This window comes from Nyctereutes procyonoides, unplaced genomic scaffold, assembly GCF_905146905.1.
Source record: "Nyctereutes procyonoides isolate TBG_1078 unplaced genomic scaffold, NYPRO_anot_genome, whole genome shotgun sequence".
NCBI classification, from domain to species: domain Eukaryota; kingdom Metazoa; phylum Chordata; class Mammalia; order Carnivora; family Canidae; genus Nyctereutes; species Nyctereutes procyonoides.
Window position 1 is genome coordinate 967,816 of NW_026575154.1, and position 13,387 is coordinate 981,202.

General features: G+C 31.3%; 1 protein-coding gene across 4 annotated transcripts in view; it reads right to left on the reverse strand.

Annotated features, from left to right (window-relative positions):
• The window catches only part of RAP1GDS1 (Rap1 GTPase-GDP dissociation stimulator 1), a 157,265-nt gene that overhangs the window by 46,147 nt on the left and 97,731 nt on the right, over positions 1 to 13,387 (reverse strand). For 3 of the 4 annotated variants that reach the window (XM_055313299.1, XM_055313298.1, XM_055313296.1), the window contains exon 5: positions 8,096 to 8,242. The exons of the other annotated variant lie outside the window; for it this stretch is intronic. In XM_055313299.1, coding sequence (XP_055169274.1) covers positions 8,096 to 8,242 — 147 coding nt within the window. The remainder of the gene's footprint in view (positions 1 to 8,095; positions 8,243 to 13,387) is intronic. 4 annotated transcript variants of the gene reach the window in all.

Genomic DNA, 13,387 nt, shown 5'->3' on the forward strand with positions numbered 1-13,387 from the left:
TCAATTATTTTAAAAGGCCTCTTTAAACAAACCATACCTTACATGTTCTCTACCTAGATTATCCCTATAATTTAAGCCCCAGGTGATACATTTCAATGACAAACAGTAATTTCAATGAACAAAAAAAAGAGAGAGAATCAAGATTCATTACCACTGAGAATACTAGAGGTTTAAGACAATATATTTACACAATTTTTGCTTTCTAACAGTTAAATAAAAAATAGAAAAGAATTCAAACGTTTTTTTTCCTAGTTCTGAAAATAAAAGTCTCTAAAACAGCAAAATCTCCCTTTTGTAAAAGTTTTAGATATAATGACAAAATTAGTAGTATAATGTAAAACAACAGCAAGAACAAAACCCCAAAGCAAAATCACAAGAGAAAGGAAAAATGTTTTATTAATCTTAAGAGACCTACCCATATACTCTTCTCAATTCAAAGACACCTAGAGTGATTATGTCTTAAGCTAGTAGGTATTTCTTTTCTCCTGGGCTCACTTCAGGTTAAATTACTACTACAGATCAACTCTTGTTATAATGAATACCGCTACAAAGGAAATTTCTGCAGATATGTCTATTCTGATTAAAGGAAATTCTAGGCTTTCATGTCAGAAATAACTGGTCCTTTAAAGATTAAAACTTTGTTTTCTTTTAAGAGGACTACTGCCAGCTGTTGCTTAAGCAGCTCTTAGTGGGAGAAATATATCTTGTCTCTGCTCTCAAATTGCATTGCTGAGAGAAAGTCCATATCCATAATAGATAAAAATTCAAGTCTAAATTTTTGTACAGCAAATTAACCTGAATGCCAGGTTAATTTACATCACAACATGTATATCTTACAAACATATATGTTTAAAAACAAGAATTCTTTGTTTACAGGATTCACTGGCTTAAAATATTGCATTAAGCTTTTCCATTTTAAAATTACACAGAACTTTTTTGCAACGCCATCTACATAACCAAAAAATTTCTGATTTCTTACCAATCTCCAATTTTTCCAACAGTATTTACTTAAAATACTTTTGTTTAATAAAATATAGGCAGTTTGGTCTTTATTTATTTATTTTTTTCAGTTTGGTCTTTATTGAATTTTACTTGTAGTTAGAAAATAGGATTACTAATTTTTATACAAATGATTTTACATATAATACTACTCTGCCTTGAATTTCTCTCCAAATGGCTATTTTAAGTAGTCCACTTTAAAGATGGACTGATATGTGGCCAAGATCCATTATTCATCTCTGGCTTTAGCCTTAGCTCTAGGGAGGTTAAACACCAAATACTTCCACGTCCTTTCTGGCACCTACAATCCTGTACATAGTCAATAATCATGTGCCTGATACCATGACATTTCAACTGGTGTAGTAACATAAGTAACAAAAACAAGGCCTGACCTTTCAGTTTACTGTTACTATCTAAACATTCATCTTTAGGGACCCGTGGGTGGTTCAGCAGTTGAGGGTCTGCCTTAGGCTCAGGGCGTGATCCCAGGTTCCTGGGATCGAGTCCCACGTTGGGCTCCCAGCATAGGGCCTGCTTCTCCCTCTGCCTGTGTCTCTGCCTCTCTCTCTCTCTGTGTGTGTGTCTCTCATGAATAAATAAATAAAATCTTAAAAATAAATAAATAAATATTCATCTTTAAATAGAGGAAAGCATTCCATGTATAGAGAAAATCTCCCTACGTGCTTCATATACTGAAATTCTGTCAGCTGAAATGTAAATGTATGTTTATATTGCAATATTTAAAATGTGGCAATAACTAATGATGGTGAAAATTATACAAATGTAAAAATTAAATCAAAGCAGAATACTAGAGATCAGATTACTTATTCTCTTTAGAATTTACAACATAAAATAAATGTTAGGAGCTGTTTTTAATGTTTAGTTACTTAGTTTCAGTCAGACCATGAATTCTTCAAAAAGAAGTCCAAATTGGGAATTCTTTCTATCTTGTGAGGATGAGTTAAAACCAGAAAGCCAACTCTGTCACCTCGAATTTTTACTATGAGGAAAATCTTGTGAATAATACTAAATAACATCTATGATTAATCATCTTCAATCCAGACACAAAGAAAGAAAAAAATATGTTAAGAGAATGAGGAATCCCAAACATATTTACTTACTCAACTGCCCTCAGTTAAAATTTGTTATCTTTTTAGCATCACAATGCTAAATGCACCATTATAATTATAGGACAATCTAGGAAGCTGAAAACGCCAAGAAAGTATTATTTCTGTAAAATAATGCCAAACTTTAAATCACTAATGAAAACACTATAACAAGTATTTCTTTTTTTGTGATAAAAAATTCTTCAGATTTTTAGAATTAAAATATTCAGATTCTTGCATTCAGAAGTTCATTCTATAATGGTCAAAGCTAAATATTAATGCCACTACTTGACCGTGTGGAATTAAATCAAATGTGCATTTTGTACACTTCTACTAAAAACCAAGTTCTTAGCTTATCCATGAAGTAACAGATTATAGTAATTTATTAGAAAATTATGATGAAAAGCTAAGCTAGTCTAATAGGTCAAATTTAATAGACCAGTTAGCAGGAGAGACAGAACTACTAGCTGCTTGATTGTTCAGTGAAACAATTGCTTAAAATGACATTTGTAGCAGAACTTTTGAGTGCAATCTGGTTGAGTAATTTAAAATGCTCTGCTGGACACACAGTAAAAATTCAGAAATTTTTTACAGAGAGAAAACAGTAAATAAAGAATTACACAATGTATTTTTAAAACTCAGCTGCACAATAGAAACCTTTTAACACAATTTGTTTAACACACTAGACTACTTTAATTTGACAAACTGGGCTTCAAAAGATGCAAACTTAAAAGCACATCTCCCAGAGCTTTATAAACAGAAAAAAAAAATGAACAGAAAATACACTGAAATGGTATACTGTAAAATTAATATAATTATGAGGAAAAGACAATAAATTACAAAGATAAAATTTTATAGTTTTATTTTTTTACTTCAAAATTAGGCAAATTTTTTTTTAGTATTTAGGAATTATATATAACTATTAATTAGTTGTACCCATAGTAAATAAGTTGTGGAAATAGTTTCTCACTTATGCAAGGCAAATCATTTTCTAAACATCTAATATCTAGGAAGTATTCTTTCTTACCAAAATTATTTGTATTACTTACCAAGTAATACCAAGACATAAAAATAAACAAGTAGCTCAGGCCAAAGTGCTTTTTAATCAGGATTATTCCTTATTAATCTCTATTCTTCCTATTTTAAGTATGAAGAAAAGTCAAGTAAGCCAAATTACTGGACTGAAGTCACTAGGATAAATAGTATGGTTAAAATTGTGAAATTGATGTTATTGATTGAAATGAAGGTAAGAGCTAAAATTAATTACATACTAAATAATCTTTAAGTTAGAGCGAAAATACTTTACAGGCCTGTTTTAAACAATTGAATTTATGTACTGGGCTGAATACTTAAATTCAGTTGTTAGACTCCAATAACATACTCATACATTTCAGTTGCATTTCCTAACCCACACAGACGACCTCCCTTCAACCATATCATGAGTCTATGCAGCAAATAAATGTGAGAATTATCATAAAAGTATACCAGAAAGATTTTAGGAGCCGCAAAAAAAAAAAATAGAAATTAATCTTTCTATAACAGGGAGTTATTAAGATATTAGAGAAAAATCAGCTCTATTTGAGAAATCATATATATACACACTTAAATATATATCTTTATATATCTTTATGATATATATACACATATTTCATATTCTCAAACTGATATCCTATATATCCAATATATGCCATATTCCTCAAACTGATATCATATATATACATATATCACATATATAACATAGGTTACATGAAGAAGCCAGTCATAAATTATGTATATTACATTAATCATTTTAAAGGAAACTGATTTTTCCCTTCATGATACATGTTTATTTCTTCTACTTCTCTCTCTTATGGCATAGTTTATGTAAAAGAAATAACTAGTCCTAGCTTTAATGCTTTCCACTGATAATTTTCTTAAGAATTATAATAGGCTTTTCCCTGTATTTTATGTTTCTAGCATATGCATTTTAGGGGAAAAAATTAAGTTCTCAATTACAGAGTTTTCCAAGGGATATTTATTATGGTCATCATGGTTATTACATATTACATGTAAGATAATAAAAATAGTGACTACCAATAGTAGTGACTACCTAAACAAGGTGTTAAATAACTCTGGTGCTTTGCTTTAGATTACTGGTTTGTTTCCATTCAAGGTGCAGTCAACTTTTAAGTATACATGTGCAGATTTTTTAAGTCTGTGGATCACCTACAGTAAATTTTTGGCACTATTATCAGGATGTTTTCATCGCCACTTTCTGCTACTACCATGAACATGAATAGGGAATATCAATTAATATAGTGGGCAAGAGTTTATAATGTTTCTAAATTAATTAAATACATTCCAAAAGCCCACTTTTCTTCCAAGTATAATTTTGTTAATAAAAAAATTTTAGACAATAGTAAATAACCAGAAGTCAAGAAATATTTTCCAAACTTCTGCTACAGGCTAAAATGGTGTTATGTTTGAAAATAGATCTGAACGAAGTTTTTAGTCTTCACTGGAATGTTTTGACATTGGGTAACCAAAGCTAGAAAAAAAGATACCCAAGAAACTAATGAGATAAAAATAATCTACAATAATAGGTCTCAGTTTCTTATTGATAGGATAATAACTAGATGAAGACAATATAGGAAGTTCAGCATATTTCCTCACCCTGAATATCCAATTGTCAACAAGCTTTGCTCTAACCACAACCATCAAACACTCAGATGATTTTGGAGAGCCACAGAATTGAAGAGTGCTTTTTCTGCCATGTAAAAAACAGGTATAATTTTTCCCAAAAGAATAAATTTTAAATGATTTTTACTGAAAATAAAAGTTTGCCTTATTCTCTTTGGACATGATTTTATTTGTATAATATTACAGATACAACTTTTCTAGCTAAGCAATTATAACTTTCTCTATTCAGATATTACATACTGCCAGTCTGGCCATAAAAAATTTTAATTGTCTCACCAACAAGAAAACAAAAGAATATATCCAGCTAGCTCATAGTTTAAAACTGTACAGTCCTGAGCTGTTTCAAAAATTTTTAAATTCAAGAACCTTGAGTTTTATACAGCTTTATCAAAAGGTAAAAAAATGCCTTTACCACGTACGTATTTTCACAATATATAATCTGGTTAGGAAATTTTTTTTTATTCCGTATTTAATGGATTTAAAAAATGGATATGCTCACAGTCAGTTGTCTCCCAGATGGACAGGAATCAAGATATCTTAAGTCTCAGTCTGATGTCAATTTACTTTTAAATATCCTTATCTTTATATTTAAAAAAAATTATCTGTAAAGCTAAAGTAATAATTCCCAATGAATAAGGCTTAAGTTACTGGGGCTAAGAACACAGTTAATTTTTCTGGTAGAGTAACAATTTATCACTCAACTATTCTACTCAGTTAGTACTAGTGGCTTATGTAGTGAAACTCAATAGTAAAAACATGTAAAAAAGGAACTTCATATTCCAGTGCTAATAAAAACTGCTTCCTGAATTTCACAAAGCTCTATTTTTTTTCCTCAGTGACTCATTTAGGGGTACACAACCAATATCAAAAGATCTGAAGTTAGCAAAAATACCTAGTATTTAAGTAGACAAGTCTTTAAACACACATTTTAAAGAAAAGAGTAAGTAATCAACAGAATAACAAATATGCAATAATTAAACAAAATGAAAAAGAATATAATTTAAGTTAAAGAATATTATGGAGAAAAAGAATCACTTCACAAACTATGATCCCCATGACAGACAAATGTAAATGCAAGCAGACAAAAGAAGACAGTTAACATGTCTGGCATCTGTTTGTTTAAAATACTAAAGATAACTTTACTTCTATTTTATCTAATAAGTTTTGAAACCTTCATCAAATCGCAGGTTTTGGAATAATGGAACAAAAACACTTCTGTTCCAATAATGTTCTGAGAAAAGTTCATCAAGGTTTCTGAATTATTTAAGTTATTTTGGGGGAATACTTGCACACCGGGGAAAGAAGTCTTCCCTTCAAGAAAGAAATATATTATGCAATTCAATTGCAGACTGCATTTTGTTAATAATTTCCTTCTCAATACACATGTCTACACATTGTGATATCCTACTATAGGGACTCAAAGGAAACTGCAGTCTCCTTTGGATTAGAATTAGTGATATTTTTAAAGACCATTAGGTCATTTGATATGCTTTTGTTCAGATTTTTTAACAATGGTTTCCTCAAAATACAATGAGTTTAAATCCATAAGAAGACTAATTCTTTTGTACCCAAAGCTGCCATAATAACTTCATGGCTAGTTTCTTTCATTTATCTTTCTAAACCATTCTCCCACTTAGCACCTGTCCCACTTTCTCAGGTGTTCCAAATGAACACCCAATGAAGATGGGGTGTCCAAGATGTCCCAAATGAAGCTGATGCCGCATGAACATGAACAATTTGCCAATGATTTCTTTCTTTCTTTCTTTTTTTTTTTTTTGCCAATGATTTCTTAATGCAATTCAGATATGTATTATGGTTAAATTTCAATTATTTAGGAACTAGCTATTCATTCTGTAGATTATGCAGACTGTCTCATTTCTGTTTCTCCTGTTCATTTTCTCTTCAAAAATGGTTCCACCACAAGGCAAAAAAAAAAAGTGGTAGTTGACCCTAGAAAGACTACCATTTGTTACTAGCTCGAGTTTAATAGGCTGGCCATTTGGCAAATAAAAAATACTTATTATTATTTTTGGAAATGCTAATTCAGAGGTTTAATACTCATATCCTCTATACAGGATATGACCTGAAGACACATTCTAAGTTTAGCTTAGCTTGTACAGTGCCAAAAAAAAAGCACATGTAATCCAACATTTAAAAATCCGATATCATAGGAAAAACTAGATTTGCTCATTCCTCCCACACCATCTCCAAATGAAAAGATATGGCAGTATTTGGCCAAACTGTCAAATAGAAACTATAAACTAGAGGAGAGTAGTGGCTCTCCCCATTCAATGGGACAAGGGCTACAGTCCTCACCATTTGTGGTTGTCACTAACACCAAGGCCAAATGTCAGTAGCCACTATCATTAATGTTTATCTTCTTTATTTTTATTTTTTCAGAATATTTTTTTTTGGATTTATGACTACCAAAAGCAAAAAATGAAAGATATGCCTAAAGGTCTACGTGTTTCTAGAACACAAGAAAGAATATTATTACATGTTCAATATGCAAATAAAATATGTCTCTGTCAAAGACTACAGCTTAAGATGCCATTATAAAACAAACCACAGAATGACCTTATGTGTGTTACAGTCTAGAAACTTATCAGAATTTTTGAGTGTTTGATCCATGCCATAACTCATATAAGATGATACATTTTTTTGTGACATTTAAAAGTATAGTGAAACTTCACATCACTGTTTTTATGTTCATTTAATTAACAACCATATAGGTTATCTGAAAATTTTAACATGTCATTTGTTGCTATGTTCTAAGAAGGTTTTACAGAGAAAAGAAACTTCTGATAGCAAGTATTTATTAAATTTCTAAAATCAGAAACTGCAATTACTCTGAATTTTATTTTTCTAATGCCAGATTTTATTAAAAGATTTTTTCTATTCTGACAAGTAAATCTAATATATAGATTAAATGATATTACTTATATAGTGTTTATGTTTTAAAGCTACACCTATAGCTTTAATATAGGTATTAATGTAAAGTAATAAGCATGAAGATATTTTAATACTTTTTATTTCTAAAATGTTCATAGTGAGAAATATTAAACCATATCATTATGTTGTTTTTGTTTTTGGTATTAATTAACATGAGTAACCCTTCAAAAACTTGTCCCATTTAATAAATTAGAACATTTTATATTTTTGAAACACTGTATTTAATGTTGGCTAATTATTAATTTTATATGCCACTTATGAATTATTTATAATTTTTCTAAATATTTTTGGTCTGTACTATAATAATGATGATTTTTAATTTTCCCCCAGAGATAAAGCAAGTTTTCAATTTTGTTTACCATTCTCATTGCTATAGTTCATCAGCATGCCACAAAAGACAGTCAAGAGCTTCTCATTGGCGGGATCTGTTATACTGCACAGTGACCTTAAATGGTCAATTACAATCTGTGCACCACCTGCTTGGTCAACTGCACTTCTGCCCTCATCTGTAAAACAAAGAGTTAAATTAAAAATAAAAGAAAAAAGAAATGTACCACCTTACAATTTCAAATATAAAACAACAATGTTATTCCTTAAGTAGAAAATAAACCTAGGCAGGGCATTAAATATGTCTTTTTGGAAAAACAAAACAAAACAAGTAATCATGGAAATGGCTGTGGGATGGGGAAAAGAGACAATCACTTTTTCAGAGAAAAAAGATTATTCTCACTGGCATCTATTGTAGCTTAAAGAACTTCTCTGTGTCCTAGGAATGTATGAGTATCACATGTGAAAATTTTCACCTCCTCTTTCATAAATGACAATTCTGCATAAGAGAAAAAAACAAGAACTAATATTTTATAGAAATTTTCTCAGCTTGGAAACAACTAAATATGTTGATCAGTGTTTTTTAAAGTTAGTTATTATAAAAAAAACCCATCTGACTCACAGAGTCATTCTAGATCACAGTAAGGGTCTTTTTAATGGCATTTCTATAGTCCATAAGCATGTTCCTTTTCTCAATTCTTGCTATTTTGTTTTTCATTTTTCCTTATTCCTTCCATTCTAGAACACACCAACATTACAAAGAGTGATCAAAATTATGGTCCGACATACCTTCTGTTATGTACATTAATACATTACATAGAACAGATGTCAATTAACTCTTGGAATATGTAAAGAGCTTTAGACTAGTTTCTAACCCCTGAATATAGGAATGAAAAGAGATGAAAGAAGGAGTATCTGTCTTTCTAAATTTGACTTTCCTCATATAAAAGAAATATGAGAGCCATAAGTATGAGCCACATACGTGATTTAAATTTACTAGTAGCCACATGAAAAACATAAAAATAAGTAAAAATTAATTTTAATAATCTATTTTATTAAATCCAATAAAACATCATCCCAACAGGCAGTCGATATACAACTTATTAATGAAATATTTTAAACTGTCTTTTCTTTTGTGATAAATTTTTGAAATCTCAGTGTACTTTACACTTACAGTTACATGTTAATTCAGAATAGCCATATTTCACAATTGTTTAATAACCAAATCTGGCTAGTGGCCACTATACTAGACAGTGCAACTACAGAAACATAGTATAAAGGATCAGTAAAAGAAATGGCTCACAAGGGAATTACAGCTATGAATTTAGTAAATGAAAGATTTTCATTTTTCTAATAAGAGATCTGAAACTAAGGTCATAGCTTTATAATTGTTGCTGAATCATATTAGACAATGAAACAATATATATTAGTTCTTATTGTATGTACACACACACACACACACACACACCCCTTATATAGCAGGTCCTCACAAATACTTGTTTGATAACTTTGAAAATAGATCTCTAAGCTGAAAAAAATATTAACCCTCACTATAGGAATATTTATGCAGTTCTTTCCTTCACAACACCTGCCCCCACCCTTTTCTGTCAAGTCATTCAGGAAAATAAGGTTAAAGATAACTTTATTAATGTATTTTAAAGAATCTAAGGATGCAAAGCAATAAATGACAATGCTGTATTCTATTACTCTACCAAAACCAATGAAAGAGTATATATTTAAGGGTATCTTACAAATCATTTACAATACATATTTGATTATCTATCATTGTACAAGTCCATATAAATTGTTCTCCCACAACATAGGTAGCTCTATAGCTTTATGTTACAATATTAAAATGTATATTATTATGGTTCACTTAAAAACAATTTATAAAGGTCCCTTATCCTAAAATTTCATATTCCTGAAATGTAGGCTGATTCTTAAATCTTCTAATAAGTAACTCCTGACTCGTGAAGCATTATCACTTCTACAAATATAATTTATATCTTAATTTTCCATAATTATGAGGTATCCAGCCACCAGTGAAAGTGCAGCCCATCAATTCTTTAGGCCCTGCTACATTCTTTAATGACTTGTCATATGAAGGCAGCTTCCAGCACAATTATGGTATTTCTTCACAGTAGGTAAGAGCAGAGCTATAAATCTAGAAATAGTATACTTCCATTACTCTTCAGTAGCCAAAAGCAGGAAGCAATAAAACTTGTGTGTCATGGTTATTATGTATCACAAATGAGAAAAAAGTGTTACCAAAAAGGTTACCAAGCTGGTATTCTAATATCAGGTACAAGTTATATAGTATGGCTGAGGAAGGAACCTAAAACTAAACCACTAAATACAATCATTGTGAGGTGTTATAGTACATATATATTCTAATTTCACTATAAATATATATTCAATATACATATTGAATATATACTGAATAAAACTAAACCACTAAATTCAATCATTAAAATATATATATTCTCATTTCAGATTTATTTGTGTGTTTCCCCGTAGGCTCTTTCTCTGTTGTAGGCAACAAATGCCCAGTACATAGTAGACACCCAGTATGGTTATAGAATAGTTTATAGCCTTGTTTGTTTTTGAACTGTATTTGAATGGAATCATGTTATATTTATTCCTTTGTGCCTATCTTCTTATACTGAATATTGTTTGTGAAACTCATTCTATTATATGCTTCCTGTTGTATAATACTCATCAAATGAACACATCACAATTATTTGCCTATTCTTTTGATGAGTGTTACCTGGGCTGTTCCTAGGTTTGGGCTATTCTTTATAAAGAATAGATTATACTGTTGGTTCACTGATTTTATGTACCTTTTACCTTCTCCGTAATGACAAACGGGTTCCCAATGCGAGTGTATATTCCCTCCAGTAGCATATGCATTCCTACTGTATCACCCCTCCATTTCTACTTGGGTATTATATGATTTTTTAAAATATTTTATTTATTTATTCATGAGAGACACAAGAGACACAGAGAGAGAGAGGCAGAGATACAAGCAGAGGGAGAAGCAGGCTTCCCAAAAAGAGCCCGATGTGGGACTTGATCCTGGATCCCAGGATCATGCCCTGCGCCGAAGGCAGACACTCAACCGCTGAACCACCCAGGTGTCTGGGGTATTATATGATTTTTAAAGTTTAGGCAATCTGATAGGTAAGGCTGAACCTATTCCAGAATATAAAAAAGCTGATCTTTGTTGACCATCCACCTTTTTGTACATTTAATAAGGTAATAAATTTAGTATCATGTATACAGCATGTACATGAAAAAAAAAAACACAAACAACAAAACCCATGACAGTTCAAGGAGGAAAGGAGAGAAAGAAGCAGATAAATGCTGAAATCCATAACTGTTAGAATTTGAAACAAAAAAAAAATGGAAAGACTGATAAGTAGTTAGTAGAAAGTGCCTATTAAGCCTATGTAATAATAATATGACTAGATAGGGGATCCCTGGGTGGCGCAGCGGTTTGGCACCTGCCTTTGGCCCAGGGCGCGATCCTGGAGACCCGGGATCCCACGTCGGGCTCCCGGTGCATGGAGCCTGCTTCTCCCTCTGCCTGTGTCTCTGCCTCTCTCTCTCTCTCTCTCTGTATGACTATCGTAAATAAATTTAAAATAATAATAATAATATGACTAGATAGGTACAATTCTGGAACTTTCTTATATTCATGCTTTATGGAAAAGCCTTATAATAACATCAGCAAATATGTTGTCTTTAGATTTCTATCATCACCAGATTTCCAAAAGAGTAGAAGGATCAAATCTTTGAAAAGACTAAGGAGAAAAATTGAGGAGGCAGCATGGTGCTGGATGTAAAAGAAGCCTATAATCTGCAATAGCAAATGTTACCTAAAATTGTTTTAAAGATTCTATTTATTTATTCATGAGAGACACAGAGAGAGAGAGAGAGGCAGAAATATAGGCAGAGGGAGAAGCAGGCTACTAGCTGGGAGCCTGATGTGGGACTTGATCCCAGGACCCTGGGATTCTGACCTGAGCCAAAGGCAGACACTCAACCACTGAGCCACCCAGGTGCCCTAAAATTATTTTTTTTAATAATTTAAAAGTCTATTATTTTCATGCTGCTTCCACTTTTGTGATTTAAATATCACCTTTTTCATATTTCTTCTCAGAAATTCTCAGTACGAAATACAAATTTAAAAATCTTTTTTAAAAATTATCCTACATACATTATTGATATTAGTTTCCTCCCATCCTCTAATTATTTGTATAACAACAGATCTTGGTTCCTTATGCAACCATCTGCTCAAACTTACTTCCTACCAGAAGAAATAATCCTTTTTGATATCAGGAATGGTTACTGTGGTGATGACTATGATGCACACCTCAGAAAATGATGACATGAGAGAAACAGTAAGAGCTGATCATACAAATCAAATCACATCTAAATTCTGTTACAAATTAATATTGAGAAACACAAGAAAAGTATGTATGTATGGAGATACCGTTAAATCATTTATGTTTTCAAAGAAATTGTAGCGTAAAGAGTTCATCTTTAACATTCTGAAGGGTCATGGATTTGTGCACCACCTCCCTCTCTGTTTTCTATAAAAGTGTTCTGCATATAATGATCTGCAAGTGTTAATTAACAATGCTGGCTGATCATAGGCTGTACACACACCACAGTAAGTGCTAGAGTGTTTGGTATAATTAAAAGTGGGAACAGAACATAAAGCTATAAAGGCTTCTTAAGGTTACTGACAGCAAAAATGAAAACTAAGGCATGGAGCAGATAAATACAAATAACTTATATTGTAAATATACTTTAGAGATAATATTATGGTAAGTGAATTACGAAGATAAATTATAGACCTTATTTCTTTTTCCCTTTTTTCAACTCAGGCTTTGCTTAAAGACATCATGATGATTAAATATCAGCATTCTGGATTAAAACTTGGGAAATCTGAATTCTAAATCAACTTTCCCTCATTAAAAACACAAAAAAGATATAATGAAATACTTTTGCCCTTTATTTCATTAAGACAACAGCACTGTCTAGTATTGACTGAGAATCTAGTTTTGGAGATTTCTGAAAAGTTCTTTGGTATCTTTGGTTAAAAAAAAAATCTTTTTAGAGTACCAAATATTAAGACTAACCTATATACCACAACAGCTGTCTGAAAGCCACACTAAACAGAGAGCAGTTGATAGATAAAATCTATGCCACATAAAATTGGTTTAAAGCTTGAAGAGGCACAGTAAAATAACACAAGTTTCACACTTGTATCAAAATTTATAGTCACTAATCCATTCATTAAGATCCATTTTGAGGGT